At 36.0% G+C, this 18180-nt stretch overlaps 3 protein-coding genes across 6 annotated transcripts; 2 read left to right on the top strand and 1 right to left on the bottom strand.

Annotated features, from left to right (window-relative positions):
- The first annotated feature begins 9231 nt into the window (after positions 1-9231).
- LOC108220604 (uncharacterized) lies at positions 9232-10834 on the top strand. The gene is made up of 2 exons (XM_017394411.2): positions 9232-9664; positions 9770-10834. The coding sequence occupies exons 1-2, from the start codon at positions 9440-9442 to the stop codon at positions 10355-10357; spliced, it is 813 nt and encodes a 270-aa protein (XP_017249900.1). The 5' UTR covers positions 9232-9439; the 3' UTR covers positions 10358-10834.
- Positions 10835-12173: 1339 nt separating this feature from the next.
- On the top strand, positions 12174-13740 carry LOC108220369 (DNA-binding protein S1FA). 4 transcript variants are annotated; one of them, XM_017394113.2, is made up of 2 exons: positions 12174-12312; positions 13304-13740. In XM_017394113.2, exon 2 carries the CDS (start codon positions 13313-13315, stop codon positions 13514-13516), a length of 204 nt encoding a protein of 67 aa, XP_017249602.1. In that variant the 5' UTR covers positions 12174-12312; positions 13304-13312; the 3' UTR covers positions 13517-13740. The 4 variants fall into 4 exon arrangements, with proteins under 4 accessions (XP_017249602.1, XP_017249604.1, XP_063949384.1 ...); XM_017394115.2 differs by having other exon boundaries at positions 12184-12322; XM_064093314.1 differs by having other exon boundaries at positions 12235-12365.
- Positions 13741-14332: 592 nt separating this feature from the next.
- On the bottom strand, positions 14333-17443 carry LOC108224144 (cell number regulator 8). The gene is made up of 3 exons (XM_017398715.2): positions 17027-17443; positions 15464-15666; positions 14333-14771 (listed from the first exon to the last, which is right to left on the bottom strand). The coding sequence occupies exons 1-3, from the start codon at positions 17280-17282 to the stop codon at positions 14529-14531; spliced, it is 702 nt and encodes a 233-aa protein (XP_017254204.1). The 5' UTR covers positions 17283-17443; the 3' UTR covers positions 14333-14528.
- Positions 17444-18180: the final 737 nt, after the last annotated feature.

An 18180-nucleotide genomic window follows, 5' to 3' on the forward strand; every position in this document is an offset into this window, starting at 1 on the left:
AAGTACTTTATTATGCATATTTTATATTTTTAAAATTACAAGAGAATTATATATAATTTGTAGTCAAAGTTCGGTCAATTTGACCATAAAAAGTCAAACAAGCCAAGAATTATGAGACGGAGGGAGTAATAGAAAAATGGACAAAGAGTATAAAGAGTGTTGTTGGACATGAACACACTTTTTTTTTTATTTTTGAAAATGAGAATAAATCTCAACGAGAATCGGCAATTCGCCGTGATAATTCTTTTAATTCAAAAAAGTTTATTATCTAATCGTCGGACATGCAAGATGACCGGGAAAATTTAGACAATAAAACTTTAATGTCCGAAAAGAAAAACCAGTCTTCTTCCAAGAATCCTGAAAATAAAAAAAGAGAAACAAGAAAAATATAAGTCCATATATTTAACAAATTATACTCCCTCCGTCCCAGTGAGTTATATACATTGGGATTGGACACGGAGACCAAGAAAAAGTGTAAGAAATGAGTAAAGTTAAATGGAAAGTGGGTAAGATGATGGGACCCATATATTTTTTAATAATAGATTTGAGATAGTGGAGGAAGTTAGTGGGTGTAATGGTGTTTTTATTATTATAAAATGGAGATAGTGGAAGAATGTAGTGGGTGTAGTAGTGTTTTATATTATAAAAAGTTGCTATTTTGGGAATGTATAGAAATGATGGGACATGCCAAAAAGGAAACTGTATAGAATTAATTGGGACGGAGGGAGTATCAAAATATTCTCACAATCATGATAACTCATGATTGAGACAATTAAGCTCTTAATTAACGTATAATAATCAAACATTAATGTCCTCAATTAAGGCACAATTAACGTTTTCCTTTCTGAAACCGGATCTCATCCTGAAACCACCGTCACCGCCACCGCTATGCTATCGGTCAAGTTTCCTCGTCGTATGCGAAGCGAACAACGAAGCGTCTCATTCATAACACAAAAATCGTCAAAAACACAAAAATCAAACAAAACACAAGGATTAAACAAATAAACAAGATTAAAGTCAACAAACATCAACTCTTCCTTGGCTGTTGATAGGAGACTTCAATGATATGTTATGTGAAGATGAGAAAAAAGGGAGGCATAAGCACCCGAGATACTTATTTGATGGTTTCAAAAATGTTATAGAGGAATGTGGTTTACTGGAATTAGATTTGGTGGGTGGCAAATTCACCTGGGAGAAGTCTAGGGGCACGAAAGATTGGGTGAGGGAACGCCTAGATAGAGCTTTTGCCACGGCCTTTTGGTGGCAATTATTTCCGCTTAATAAACTAACTCTGCAGCACACCTTTTATTCTGATCATGACCCTATTCAGTTGGACTTCTATAGTACGGATCACTCGAAGAAGGTTTTTCGTTTTAGATTCGAGAACACTTGGCTTAAAGAACAGGAATTTCGTGAGGAAGTGGCTGGTCACTGGAGGAAAATGGGGCCAGTTCAATTCATCCCAAAGTTACAGGAGTTATCCAACTATATGGGAACCTGGGGTCGTAAGTTTTTTAACAAATTTCGTGAGAAAATCCAAAGGCAAAAAGAGATTATCAGTTGGTATGAAGATTGTGCAGATGAGGATCAGACGAGGCGTTACTTTGAGGAGAAAAACAAATTGGAAGAGTTATTGATCCACGAGGAAATTTACTGGAAGCAGAGAGCAAAATCCTTCTGGTTAATGGATGGTGACTCATATACCAAATATTTCCATACTTATGCAACGACTCGAAAGAAACAGAACAAAATTTCTAAGCTTGTTAACGAGGAAGGGGAGGTAGTTACAGACCAGAATGGTATGGCTGAGGTGGTTCGTAATTATTTTGGGAATCTGTTCAGTCAGAGTGATGAAGTTCAAGAGGAGGGATTAGTGGAGGGAGGGTCTGTTATTTCTGCAGAGCAGAATGCTAAGTTAGTGGCAGATCTTACATTTGAGGAGTTTTTAGATGCTATTAAACAGATGCACCCGGAAAAAAGTGCAGGCCCCGACGGGCTCAATCCAGCCTTTTATCAGAATTTTTGGAGTTTACTCGGAGAGGAGCTGTTTCTGACTTGTAAAAAATGGCTTCATGAAGTGTCTTTTCCTGAAAAAATCAATGCAGCTACTATAGTTTTAATCCCTAAAAAAGATGATGCTGACTCCATGAAGGATCTTAGACCTATAGCTTTATGCAATGTTGTCTACAAGATAATTGCCAAGGTCCTCTCTAATCGTCTTAAGGTCATACTCCCAGATATCATTGATGAAAGTCAATCAACTTTTGTGTCTGATAGAAGCATAACTGACAATGTGCTTATTGCTTTTGAATCCATTCATTACATGAGACAAAAGAAAAAAGGAACGGAGGGTGAAGTTGCACTGAAGTTGGATGTTAGTAAGGCATTCGATCGAGTAGATTGGGGTTTCCTGAAAAACCAGATGAGTCGTATGGGCTTTTCGAATACATGGATTCAATGGATTATGCTATGTGTTTTAACAGTTACATACTCGATATGTCTGAATGGCGAATTGGTAGGTCCTATAGTGCCAAAGCGGGGTTTGAGGCAAGGTGACCCATTGTCACCTTACCTTTTTCTTCTTTGTGTGGAAGGCCTGTCCAATATGATCTCGAAAGCTGCTGAAGAGGGCAAGATTAAAGGGTGTCGTATTCACGAGCAAGCTCCAGCAATTACCCACCTTTTATTTGCTGACGATAGTCTCATTTTCTGCAAAGCAACTATGGAGGAGGTAACTGAATTAAAGTCTATTCTGCAGAAATACGAACTCAAATCGGGCCAAGCTATCAATTTTCAGAAGTCTGGTATTTATTTTAGTGCCAATGTGAGGGTTGATAAGCAACTGGAAATTAAATCGAGGCTGGGTGTGTTTAATGATCTTAGTGATAGTAAATATTTGGGTCTTCCGCCTCTCATAGGAAAATCCAAGAGGAGGACGTTCAACTTCTTAAAAGACAGACTGAGGAAGAAAATAGAAGGTTGGAAAGGTAAATGTTTGTCGAAAGCAGGAAAGGCTATACTGATTCAGAGTGTAGCTCAAGCAGTGCCATCCTATATTATGTCTTGTTTCTTGATTCCAAAATCTTTGTGTAAAGAATTGGAGATCATGATGAATAGCTTCTGGTGGGGTTCGAAAGATAACTCAAGGAGGGGTATTCATTGGATGTCATGGGCAAATATGAGTAAAGCAAAGTGTTTGGGAGGTATGGGTTTCCGAGATTTGCATGGTTTTAATCTAGCACTCTTGGGAAAGCAATGCTGGAATTTCATGAACAAACCGAATGCTTTAGTTGCAAGGATTTTTAAAGCGAGATACTTTGCCAACTGCAATTTATTTGAAGCTCAAAGAGGTGGGGGGTCGAGCTATATTTGGTCAGGTCTGTGGCAAGCGAAAGAGCAGCTCAAGAAGGGTTTCAAATGGGTGATTGGTGACGGAAAGATGATCAGAGTGTTTGAGGATGCATGGGTTAGAGGTAAAGATAACTTTATGGTGGATGAAGCGGTGTCTAGCTACTCCAGAGATCTAAAAGTTTGTGATCTGTTTGTTCCTGGTACGAAACATTGGGATGTTAACAAGGTAAACAACTTACTGTCGAGTTGTGATGTCAGTCCTGTTTTGACAACGCCTATCCCACAAAATCAGGTCTCTGATCATTTAGCTTGGACTAGAACTGTGGATGGAAAATATACCGCTAAATCTGGTTATAGTTACTGGTTTAATCAAACGCATGGAATCAGACGAAATGAAGAGCAAAAGGGATGGACAAGATTGTGGAATTTGAGGATTCCCGGAAAAGTCAAGATTTTCTTGTGGCGTATTTGTAAGAACAATGTGCCTGTGAGGTATCTGCTGAGAAATAAAGGTGTGCACGTTACGATTAATTGTCCTATGTGCTTGACTGATGTAGAGCACATGATTCACATCTTTTTCGAATGTCAATTTGCACAGAGCTGTTGGGAAGGCATGGGATTTCATTTCGATATGTCCGGAGTTGAATATTGTGCAGAGTGGTTACTAAAACTTCTAAATACCGAGACTTCAGAAAGATTGGAACGTATAGGAAGCACATTGTGGGGAATTTGGCATGCCAGAAATTTAAAAGTTTGGGAGGGTAAAACTACTACACCAGCTCTTGCTATGCAGTGGAGTACTCTTACTATTAATCAGTGGCAGGAAGCTCAGAAGATGAAAGCAGTAAACACAGGAGGAGGTCATAACTTAAGTAGCAGTTTTCCGTTGAGATGGGTTGCACCAACTGAAGGGAGATTGAAAGTTAATGTCGACGCCTCAGTCACCGAAGGAGGGTCGAGCTTCAGCCTTGGTATGATTGTTCGAGACCATAACGGAGATTGTTGTAGAGCTAGAACAATGTGCTGTGAGGGTGTAGTTTCAGTATTTGAAGCAGAGGCAAAGGGAGTTCTGGAAGCGATAAAATGGGCTGCTGAAGGAGCTATCTCAAATGTTACTTTTGAGACTGATTCGATGCTAACATTCCAGGCCATTACCAAGGGTACAATGAACTACTTAGAGGTGGGTAACATGCTTGAAGATTGCCGCAAGTTGTTGAAAGACCGTCCAGACTTTTCGCTTGAATTTGTTAAAAAACAAGCCAACAAAGTAGCCCATAGTTTAGCTAGGGTTCCTTGTGAAATTGGTTGTTTCATTGATTTCTTGTCTCCTCCACAATTAGTGTTGGAGAATATTATGTATGATGCTGCTTTGATTGAATAAAAATTTCCATTGGTTTCAAAAAGATTAAAGTCAACATCTTTCGCAATTCCACTCAAAAAATCAAAAAATGAAAGTAACAAACAAAAAAACAAAGGAAATACCTGAAAAACAGAGTTGCAACAACAAATATTATCAAAAATCTCAAGACCAAGATAACGTTTGCCTTGCTGAGAGCTTTCTCGAGTTTAGAACCCATAGTTATATAACAAAAAAATAAAAGTAGAGAGAGGGGGGAGGCCAGGAGGGATGATCTCCAGGACATCCGAGATGCTTTAAGCCGGTTAGAGTTGCCCAATAAAAACAGCAAATCTTCGAACCCCGTCTGCCATACTCCACTCCACTGTATTCTGTTTTCAGTATTCAGAGAGATTGGACAATGGTTGTTGAAAGATGACCTCTTCTTGATAATCCAGATTTAATATAAGCGTTCTTTGATATTAATCACTTTAGTATAATACAGTCGCAACCGAGAGAAATAATATATTGAAAATTTTGGTCTCATTAGTAAGAACTAAGAGCAAGTCCAACACTATGCTAAGAGGTTCCCTAAAAATATTATAAAATAATATGTCTTAGTGATTTAGCACAAGATTTAGCACATGAGCTCCAATACTACTCCCTATATCCATTCTCTATTATTATAATAATATTAAATAGTGGAGGAGAGAGGGAAAAAAGAGAGAGGGAAATGATGTGGAGGAGAGAGGGAAATGAATATTTTAATGATAAAAATAGTTTAGAAGTGGCTAGCATATTCTAAAAATAGGGAAGGGGAGGCTTGTGCTAGTGATTTAGCACATCACTAGCATAGTGTTGGAGTGCAATTTTATCCCATATTCCCTATTTTTGGATTTAAGACTTGATTTAGCACACCTATTGGACTTGCTTTAAGAACAGTTCCGGTGGGAGCCCAATCGGTTACATCGGACTCAGCCAGCTTGCTTCTTTATTTTTTCTTGCTTGTAAAGAATTTTATTCCGGACATGAACACACTTTAACCTAGTAGGTGTCAATATTTTATAATACGAGCAAGTAGTCTATCGGAGATGCTCGAAGTCCCCGAGCCCTTATCTTACACAAAAACATAGGAGTATAACTTAAACAAGAGAATAAAGATCATGATGATTTTGGCAGCAGGAGATGGTATCATCATGAGCAAAACATTATTCCAGTTCATTACATGAAGGATCGTTACAAACTCGATCTAACCACCACAAAAGAACCATCCGTATATCCCGGAAACTCGGCTGCATATCTTTTCAGCAGTTCAGAATCACCTTAAGACTAGGTAATTAGGTGATTTATAGAGTGTTGTATCAATTTCCTCGCCAGGAAAATCATACTCAGTTTTTATTTAACCCAATTAAGCCTGATTAAGCAAAAAGCAAGGTTAATAGAATTCATTTTTGCGACCTTGTTAGAGTTAGACTACAAGCATTGGGCCGAATTTGTGAAGGAAGATATTTCTACTATTGATCCAGTTACTGCACGTTGAAACATTTCCTTTCATGAGGACAGGCCAGCCATTCTAGAACCGAATAAAGCTCCACATAATATTTCTCAAGCGAATCATATTCATACCGAATCATATATCCATTATCATTATTTTATAAAAAAAATACAGCGTATATATATTTCTGTAAACTATAAAAAAGATTAAGGGAACTTTGGTTCATGATTAATGACTCTGGTTAATCCGGTTAACGGGAATCGGAACCTCAATCCATGTATTAGTATTTGGATTAAGCATTTTGTGATGTGGGGAACCCCGTTATGGGATAAATCATTCTTTTCACACCTCTTTAAAATACGTCATACCTCTCGTTGGCGTTCCAGATACTCATTCCCATCTACCATGCAAACGACCCCAACTTAGTAACAGTTGCCGCAGCATGAGGCATTTTAGGAAAGTGGAGCATATATAAAGTAGTAGCAAAAAAACTAGTAATGCAGCATCATCGAATAGCCAGCTTAATAAGTATAAGATGCATTCTTAATATATTAATATATCTACTCATCTATAAAAAAGGGTTCTCACCGAACAATTACAATACAGGTAGTAGCATTTTACCAAATTCTTTCTAGCAATTGTAGCAAGCAATATGGTTTTGGAGCAGCATGGCTACGTAGAGGGTGGTTATTACTCGACCCACGGTGGTCCGGCTCATTATCCGGTGGTGCCACCTCATAATCCGCATGCGGGTGGTGGCTACTATGAAGCTCACCACCAGAGTAGCCACGGTGGTCATGGCTACCCTGTTCATCATCAGGGTTACAGCCACGGGGCCACGCACCACGGCGTGGTGTATGCCACTCATGGTGGCTGCCCCTTTACCTCCAGGAGGTCAGGTTGCTATGTTCGCAAGGGGTGCTAAATTGCCCACACCAGCTTCTATAATTAATATCTACGTATTATTTGCGTGTTGTATGATATGTTATACTGTGATGATTGATGACTTAAGCTGGGCTTTACAGTAGCTAAAGATCCAAGCTAAAATAATGTCTCCTGCTCAATATATTTGATATCTAAGTAACTTATGATTGTTCCTGATATTGCCTTTTATTTTCTCTGCAATAAAAGCTGTTAATACACCAAAATATAAGCTTTGTGTTGTGTTCTCTCGGGTTGAATAAATTTCGAAGAAATGAAATGAGGTATAAACCACGTTATTGACAAATATTCAAGTATTTCCATCATTCCTTTATTCTATTCTTAATCACAAATTTAGAATTTTGATCATATTCCAATATATGAAGAAATTTTTCATTCCCTCCTATACTTATTTTAATCTCAAATCTAATGATATTATTTTACTCATTTTATATCTTCCCATGCATTTCATTTTTCCCACTAAACATACCACTGAATCTCAAAAGTGATCTTTTAAATTAGTTGAGGTGCTAAAAATATAAAATGATCCAGTTAAGTCCTCATCTATCCAACTTTAGAGATGTTAGGAAAGCTGGTAAATTATCAACATGTATGTAGATTAAATTTGTATAAAGAAAAAGTTTATAAGACCATCACTCATTAGTACAATCCCTGAATCCCTGCATATAGACCTTTCTTAATGTCTACACGCATATATTAGGCACATTCACCCTCACCTTTTGAGTAATATGAATGTTTTGTTCAATGAAAGGCGATACTGAAATAATCCAGAGGCAAATAAGTGCAGCATCCCATGTTCCTGACTCCTGAGAAAGATCTGAAACAACCAAATATGGATTTGTATATCATAGTTTGCGTTAAATAACTGGTATCCAAGTTGCAAGTGGATTATCAAACTCAAAAAGCTTTCAAATGCATGACTCTATCAATTAAATCTTGCGAATTAGTCACTAAACATGAAAAATATGTATCTTTAATACAAAAGACAAAATAATTACATATACTCCCTCCGTCCCTCTCAATTCTTAACATTAGGGAACGAGAGCGCGTCACGCACTTTAATGCGCCTAAAAAACATAGTTTTATAACTTTTTTTTAAAATTTCCTTTTTCAGACTAAAAAATTTAGCATCTAAATTTTTATTCAGAAAAAGAAATTTTTTTAAAAAAAGTTATAGAACTATGTTTTATAGACGCAGTAAAATGCGTGTCAAGCAGTGAAAAAAAAATTAAGAAATAAAAGGGGCATAGGGAGTATATTTTAACGACTTGTTTGTGAGATTTATGAGTTCAATGACCAAACTACAAGTCGCATCTGAGTTGAATGATATTTTAGATATTAAAGAGCCACGTCAGCATTTCATGTCATCTTTTCATTGGATTTTTATTGGTTTTTAAAAGCAGAAATCTAATTGAGAGTTTTAGTTAGTCAGTCATTTGACTGCAAGCCTTTTGAGTTCGATAACCTACTTGCAAGTCAGCGAGTTAGACATGAGTTGAGTGATTATTTTGTCATTTGAGCCTTTTGCTTGCCTCGGTCTTGATTCCTCAGTGTCTAGTTACACATTTGGTCACCTGTTCAAAATCTTGAAGCAGATTTATGTATTTTTCCAAAACGAAATATAAGCTAAAATCATGCATCTCGAAATCTTCCTTCTAATGACGTTATGCAGGAGTATTGTGCTCTGGGCTACACGAATAGATAGTACAACGTAGATAAATATGAGTATATTCTATCAGGAAATGACATGACAACAGGGACTTACGCTAACTTATGTGCTACCACAAGTCTCAAGTCTGAGATGAACAGCTTAGAAGTTGCTGTACATAAATGATGCATATCCAACTCATAGCAGTTGCGTGGAATATTTCCCCCCTTGAAATTACTACATCTGATATCTAAATTATGACAAAACCGAAAAGGCGGAATCAAGAATCGTTGCATAGAAGAATTAGATGCGTAAAGAATGTGAATAATAGTGTGACAGGAAACATCATTATTGTGAATTAGAAAGTGCAGTAGTGATCAAACAGTAAATCAAGAGTGTGGACCATGAGATTGAAGATATACATGGAGAAATTAGTGAATAAGGGAGGTGGAAACTGTGAAGAAATGAGGCACAGCCACAACTAATTTTGTCTTATGGACCCCCTCCCCTTGCTTTCACTGCCACCACAACTGTCACTACCATTCTGTTTCATTGGCTATTTAGTTCTTTAATTTTGCTGCTTTTTAAAAGATCCACATACAACAATTTCCTCTACCAACACACACTAGACATTAGTAACTGAAATTCTTCTTAATTTTTCGGGCTGATGGCTTGTAACTATGCGGTATGTACAACTCTTTTGGCTGCCATGGATGGGCTTTGGTATCATCGACTGATTCTATTCCACCCGTCCGATGCTGTTTCAGTGCAAGAACCTGTTTCTTCCGAATCATTTAGTTCGTCGTATGATTCATATCAATCATCAAGCTGCACTTCTGTTACTGAGCAAGACCATGTTTTATCAGATCAATCTTTACTCACTCCTCAACAGGTACAAATATTCGACGAACCACTTCACAAACAATATGTTTAAAGTTTATTTATGCATTTAACTCCTCTGTATACTAAAATGTTACTTTTGCTTATTCAACAACAGAGTATTGGTTCAGAAGTTGAAGAAAGGGAAAAGATAATGGAAGTACTAAAAAAAATTCGACCCTCGAGGCTTAATAGAATCAAGACGCGTTCTAATCCATCATCGCCAACATCAACTCCAGCTAAAGCTATTAGAAGCAAGAAGTACACTGGTTCAGTTATGAGGTTGCAGAAAACCATGAGCTGCAAGAGCTTGGGGGAACTTGAAGTCGAAGAAGTAAAGGGTTTTTTGGATTTAGGCTTTAGATTTGATTCTCAAAATTTAAGTCCAAGAATGATGAGCGTAGTTCCTGGATTACAAAGGCTTGCTGGAGCACAGAATAGTGAAATTATTCAAAAAGAGACGATTGATCAAGTGCTTGCAAGTAGTAAATTAGATGATCAAGAATTAGGTGGTGGTGGAAATGAGATGAGATCGGAATCAGGTGTATTTAGGAAACCATATTTATCAGAAGCATGGCTCATAAGGAGGTCTGATTCACCTCTTTTAAAGCTGAAAATTCCAAGAAATTCTGAAGCTGCTGATCTAAAGAAACATCTGAAGCAATGGGCCAGAACTGTGGCTACTGTAGTTCAGCAGGAATCTTGATTGTTCACAAAACATCATCATATCCATCTCAATGCATGCTAGACGTCTATATTACTTCAATTGTACATATTGATATTATGAGTGATTAAGTGGATACAAGTGGTTGCTTTGTTCAAATAGTTGCTGAGAATTGGTATTTAATAAGGTTGCTTGGTCGACATTTTCAATGAAAACAAAGAAAGTGGAACTTCCTGCAGAGTATACATCTCCTTCCTCATTATAAACCCTCCTCCCACCTTCAGTGAAACTCTTATATGTAGACGACACTTATTGTCCTATTCCCCCAGGAATTCAAAGACGGGATTAAAATCAAAGGAAATACTACTTCCAATGACAAGTCCAGTGTGATGGGGGAATTCTGCAGAAGGGATTAATGCTCCATTTTGTAGGAGGAAATGAAATTGGATGGAATATAATGAAAAATGTAATATTTCGTGCATAAATAATATTGCTATTGTCATTCTTTCTTTCACTTCATTTACACCTATACCAAATGTATGCGACATTACACTTCCTACTCATTTTTTACATTTCTGAATACGTCAATTTTACGTGAATCAGACGAGCACTAAGATAGATTAAATTAGTTTTACGTGCCCCAGATATAATAAATTTCCAGTCTTGTGCACTTCTCCATCACTGGTTGCATATGCAGAAGAAGAGGAAATTGATCCTATAAGAGAAGAGACATTGCAGCTGCTAGTTAGACAATACTACTGTTACAGATAGTAATCTTGGTTGTTGATGGCACAAAACGTATTTTGTTTTGCTGCGTTTTCCTCACTTATTATTAACATGCCTCCAAAATAGGAAGGAACAAAGAAACATGCAAGAGAGTAAAATTAACGTGTTGCTCTTCTTAATATTTGGATTTATATGAACTGCAAAAGAGTGAACAATTTTTCCTCTGTATAAATTTGATAAAAGTTGCATTTTTTGGTTTAAAGGGTAGCATAAATGCACAGTCATTCCTTTTGCAATGGGACAAAATTTACGGGGCCAGTTGGGCTCACAATGCAAGTTGATCAGTGTTTATATCTACCCTCAGCGTGCTGTCGATTAGCAACTTAACATGCGTATCACAGGAGTGTGTTTCTTCTCCAGAGGGAACTCAAGCTTTGTGTACAATAATAACCTTTTTTTGGCAAGCTTCTGCAAGTTTGTAATGAGATCCTTAATATTATTCTAGATAATTTATTATTTATTCAAGAAAAAATATTGCACTGAATAAGATCAAATAAGCCTTACATGGCTAAGAATCAAATATATTCCTTATAAGAAATTTAAATATATTTTTTATTTAAAATATATGTCGGTTTTGATGCTAACTTGATTTCTTACTAATCTAAAGGCTTGTAGAAAAATTTGTTATTGATTTCGGGTATCCGTTTTCGAATTTTAAGGATTTTATTATATGTGATTTTGATTTTGTGCGAATGATAAAATGTCGCGGATTTATATAGATTATTTAAGATTTAAACATGATATTTCAAAATTTTAAAACACACTTGACAACCACAAGATCCATCACTTAATAAAATCCAAAAAAATCCATCAACATTTGAATACCATCAGATTTTAAATAATCTTAATTGAATATCATCAATGTTAAGCATAATTTAAAATCATGATTGAATATCACCCGATTTTATAACATAATTTAAAATCTTAATTGAATATTCCAAAATTTTAATAAATTTTAAATAATCTCAATCGAATATCTTAAGATTTTATGAATGAAAAAAAATTTCTTAAAATCTCATGAGATTTTTTTCATTTTGTATTCTTATTTAAAATTTTGACATTTACACGAGTTTGATCATTATCGTCAACTAAAATAAAAGACAACTGGTTTAGTTGTACTGTTGTAGTTTGTTGCGCAGCCTGCCTTTGTGTTCTGTGTTCACATCACTCCTCTTGATCAGGACTTGCCTGATCTCCGATCGCATCGCACGGTACCTATACGTACAGATCTCCCTCACTATACCCTTTCTATCTCTAAATATTTGTATGTATATATCCACTTTTGCATAGATCTGGCTATTCATGTTGTTATGTTTAGATCCCCTTTCATATCTGCCTTTAATTTGTTTGTCTTTCGTGTATACTTATTTCAGCTGAAATATTTGTTATATAACTGGATTATAAAACGAAGAGGCCAAAGATTATATCTTTTATCTAAACGAAATTAATGTAACTTATGTTTGTGTTCGGATCTTGCTCTGCTTCGTTGAAATCTTTTCAGTTTTATGATTTCAGTATTTGTTCTGAGGTGTGTTATGTTCAGGGGAGATGCGATACAATTGATTGATATGTGTACATTCTGGTATGTTTGATGTATATCTGAATAATCTTTGGTTTCTTTTCGAAGAATTTTTAGATTCTATGAAAGGTCTTTTGTAAAATCTTGGCTTTATTGGAGCTTATGATAGCGATGGTCTAAGAGCTACCTGGTTTCTACTTGCTTGCTGCAATCTGAATTATGCAACATGGTGTAAAGTTCAGCTAGTAATATATATGAGATTGTAAATTGAGCTCTTTTTATTGTTATTACATTATATAATCGTTTGGAATGATACAATGGTTTCGGGCTTAAGTTTACTACTCATAAATAGGTTGATTGAGAGCCACCTGCTTTAATTGGCTGCTACACATTCATATTGAAGCTTGTAATTTGTTCACGGGAGCACTCAATAAGCTAGTTTTAGAGATTCTTTTCTCTAGAGTAATCTATTCTTTATGTGGTCCACAATAGATTTTTTGTGTTGTATCTGAACATAGTGACTAACAATACTGTTGGGCGATAATATTTTGTTGTGGCCAAGGTGATAATACTATTCTGATGGCCATAATATCCAGTTTTCATGCACCTTTTATGTGTTTTCTTATATGGTTTGTCATTTGTTATATATTGAACTTACATGTACGTCAACTTCACATGAGCAGGTGAAGATCATGGATACTGAAGCCCAAGGATTTAACCCAGGATTAATAGTCCTTCTCGTTGTTGGCGGCCTTGTTTCTGCATTCCTTGTTGGGAATTATGCTCTTTATGTCTATGCACAAAAGAACCTTCCTCCCAGGAAGAAGAAGCCTGTGTCCAAGAAGAAGCTGAAGAAGGAGAAATTGAAGCAGGGAGTTGCTCCACCCGGAGAGTAGGCGCCTTAAGCAGTGTGATTTACCTACTTGATTTGAGATTGTCGTCATAGTCCATCATGTTGAGAACCTTTGTTCTGTCATTGTCTAGTGACATCCTTTACTTTCTTGATATCATTTTGTAGACTTGGTTATGATTAGAATTTATACTCGACTCCTAATATCCCTTGCTGGGCAATTAGTATTTAATTTTTGCTTAAATGAAGATTATACTTGCCTTTGCCCTCTATTGCATTTAAGCTAATGTAAACTCATTACGGTATTCCATAATGATATAAACTAGGTATCACCTTCTGTGCTTAATCTATAGGCATCATGTATTCACTTGTGCATTTAGAGGAGATAATATATATTTACAAATAGCATGAAATTCAAAATATCTTATATGTGCTAGTTTTGTTCAAGTAGTCATTTACAGATAGATTACTTTACTTGCATGTGAATGTGATGCGATTAAATTCGTAGTCTGAACTCCAGAGGGTAACAACTAACAAGGATGAGATTAAATTGAAATCCATAGGTAACAAGCACGAGATTAAATGATAGTGTAACTCGATCAAATTGATAGTTTGGACGATACAGCAGAAAGCAGAATTTTGAGTATTTGATTGAGATGAGATGTTACAATTAGAGCGGGCAATTTACACAACAAACATTGGATTTTTATTGCAGAGGTATATTACTTGTAATTTCAGAAAAACATCACCCTGAGGACAATGCACACAGAAAACTTGCACTCCATGCTTGGTTACCTTGACAATCATAACTAAGTAGGTAGGCACCTTCCAGTAAAAGATCAGGTATTTCACACAGAAAACATGTTCAAATCACCTTGAAGGTAGCTTATTTAAGTATACACAAACTTTAAAACACATGTAAGAGTTGGAATACAGAAAAGTTATATGCTGCAAATTTGCTAAGCATTCAGCAAAGCAATAACATATTACTTAATTGTTGATAATACAGAAAGATGGCACAAAAAATGTGCCTGTGTGTGTCCGGTTGTAAGAGTATCTCATACTCCACTACGACCCATACTTTGCTCTGCTGGCGGTATCATAACCAACACCGGCTGGCCATTAAACCCTGGATGAGGAAGCCTGCGACGAAGTTCACGACCCTCCTGACATATTGCACATGGATGGCAGAAAACATGGGTTGCGAAATCACATGCTGATTCACACTGCTCTCGCTGTACCTCATCCTCGATGAGACCTCCACAACACCCGCATGATCGGCTAAGCGCCTCACAGCTACCCTGTATTACAACAATCATAGAATATATAAATATCAATATTCCTCCGATCCACTTGACACGTATAAGAACTTATCACAGAGAATGACATCTGCATAAGTGATCATTAGCAAGAGAAAAAAAAAACATTAGTTACATAACCCACCATCCGAAGAGCACAATTTATTTTTAATGATCTCATTAACAAAACAAGTAACATAGCGCTAATGCTAAACTATCTATAGCTGTTGCAACACTTTGGCACCAAAGAAATGTTTTTTTGCCGGACCCCAGTTCCTTCCTTTACATGTATATAAACGACTATCTTTGGTTTTTATAATATATAACAAGCGTCCATTTGTTTCGCTATGCCCTTGGATTGGACAATTTATAGCACCAGTTTCCGCATTATATTGGGTTGCTCATAATTAATATAGAACAAAACTTTATAAGATATAAAAAAAATTTACTTTCAAATCAGAACTTGCAGAATATAATAGCCAAGGCGTAACAATAGGAAGAGAATCTACCTAAAGAAGACAACATGAAGATCAAATTAAGTACACAAACAATGAGATGCACGAGCTTTAAAGCCATTAGCAAGGACTACTGATGCTACCATAGAGTGAAAATGTGACAAACTATTATCAGCCAGACTAATAAGTGGAAGAGGATATCGCATCAGTATAGTCAAAGAGAGGGAGAGAGAGACTTGCCTCTAGGTTGAACTTTCGCCGGATTGCTGAACGGGTAGGATATGAAAAGCAGGGCGCAAGACAGTTGCCACCAAATAGAGACTTACCAAGTAAGTAGAGAAAAGAGTATGGCAAACAGTGGTTTGTGAAAGTTCCAGGAGAAGATCCAAGTCTTTCAACATTGCTTCCGAAAAGTACACACGGAGCCACACTTCCAAGGATACCTACCAATATGATTGACAAATCTTAAGAAAAACTGGCCACTACAGCAACGCAACAGGCAATATAATAAAAATCCTACAATGAACTGCTTATAATTTATTACAAAACAGGCAAGGGCAACAATGATCAATTAAAAGAATAGAATATAGATGCCGTAACAATTGAGTTGAATTTTATGATGCTCAAGTATCCAGAGTAAAAAAAAGCTGAGTCCAAAGTGGTAATCATCCAAATTTTGCCTCAGAATGTGCTTCAGAGGTAGCTTTACTTGGTACAAATTGCTTGTTACAACTCAAGAGAATTGAACTTCTTCACTCAAATGCATTTAATTCGCAATATGTCTCTCATTTTGGATCGAGGAGGGTCAATGAATGTTTTAGCACAAGTGAACGCCAAATCTCTATGGCAATCAGCTGTTCACCATGATACCAAGTGTCGCCAGGTATTTGCCAGTGTGACCGTGAAAGAACTGAAATTGTAGCCATAAAGAAAGAAGTACCACTTTGGGAATGGGAAGGGAAAGAGTAATAAACCATTTGGGAAAGAAAATCAAGATACTATGGAGAAGTATTTAAGAAGAAACGTTATAAAAGATAAACTATAAATATTAATTCAGAAAAAAATTAAAAATAATGAGTGGAAGTAAATTTTTTTTATCATCTTAAATTAAATGTTAAAGGTTCACGTGACAACTAAAAAGTAATGGTGGGAGTATTTTAGAAGGTAACTGAAACTGCAAAAAGGCAAGCCATCTTAACAGATTTTTACTGAATAATTTTATGTAGTGCACTAGACTTGAGAATTTGCAGAAGAGAAACAAATCACGTCCTTTATTAAAACACATGTGTAGACTAAGATGTTGTACATAAGAATCTTGAATAACTTGAATGAGGCAGAAATAAATTTATACAACAATCATAAATCAGCAAGCTAGGCTCCAGCTTTCGACTTTACCACCTCTTTTTATCAACAGAAAGAAAAACATAGGTTATGCTTAATGCCTAAAGTCCTCGCCGACTCATCCTCAACTCAACAATATGATCAAAACTAGAAGGTAGTAATCCCAGGAAAACAACTGAATACACAGCAATCAATATATATTCCATTAATTTGCAATCATTTCTTCAAAATGCAAATATAAGCAAGCTCGGAAAGTCAATCAACACATTCTACATACAAAAATATATGATAAAATAACAATAACTTGAGTAGATCTATGAAAACACAAATATCAAGATTAAATAGCCATCCGATACACGCGTATATTAGCAAATACATATATTGAATTGAGCGTGCGTGAGTGTGTGTGTGTGAGAGAGGGAGAGAGGAGAGGGAGGGGGAAGAGAGAGAGAGAGGACATACAAACTTCAAGATCGCTGCTGCAGAAATCATCGTTACGACCGAGACAAGCACAGAGGCTCGAATCCCAATGAGCTCTCTCCACCGGCTCTCCAACCACACTGACTTGACCTAACGCAGGCAATCCATTAACAGTCCAGCCGTAAATAGTCTGACCAGTGATCGCCGGAGACTCGCCGGCGTTGGAGCCGAGCTTTTTCGCGGTCTTTTCATCGGTGCCTTTACTCAAGAAAGGATCGGATTCCTCATGATTCTCCATTCCTATTCAGATCAGAATGAAAGCTGGCTTTTGTTTGGAATATTACAAGTAGAGGTGAACAAAATTAGAAAGTAGAAGACCAGAATGATTGAAGAGCAATCTTGTAGGAATCGGAGTTATTATCGATGTCCCCGCCCCATTTTTATCACGTCATGAGCTATAAAAGTTTTATATTTTTGGTAAAGTATGTACTCGTTTTGAAATAATTTTTACCTTTAAAAGTGATTAATTAATTTTCAGAAACAAGTAAAATTAAATACTGCTTATATAGTTATATTTGTTTATTTTAGATAATTCATATCAAATTATTAATATTCAACCAAGGAGAAAAGGGGGTGTTACTATTATTATTATTTGTTTTTTGAGTTGCAGGTCGGTTGGTTGTGAATATTTTCTTAAGAAGAGAATTTGTATAAATTATAATTTTAAATTTGTTCAAAAAATAAAATAGGGTTAATTATCAAAATCATAACCTATTAAGTGGTTAAATGATATCAATTTAATCAATCTATTTCACAGAGTCTTGCTTAATTCATATCATTATTATCATCGCGGTAAAATTAGTATATTATATGTTTACATAGATAATTAATTAAAAGAAACAATAAACAGTCGAAAATGAGAATGTAAACAAGATATTAGATAAAAATAAAATATATAAATAATAACTTATTGGGAAGCGTCTTAATTAGCACATGTATTGCCAGCAAATCATGAATGCGTTACGTGGATGGAGGAGTCCTTAAATTAAAATGTGCAAAGTTAATAATAATGACAATCATGATATTATTATGGGTTAAATGAGACCTCTAAAGATGTGTGACAAAATTGATATTATTTTTGATTTTGGTAATGAGTTTGATAATTAAAATAATTAGAATAAGTTGAATTCGATTCC

This window comes from Daucus carota, chromosome 5 (assembly GCF_001625215.2).
Source record: "Daucus carota subsp. sativus chromosome 5, DH1 v3.0, whole genome shotgun sequence".
In the NCBI taxonomy this organism is placed as follows: Eukaryota; Viridiplantae; Streptophyta; class Magnoliopsida; order Apiales; family Apiaceae; genus Daucus; species Daucus carota.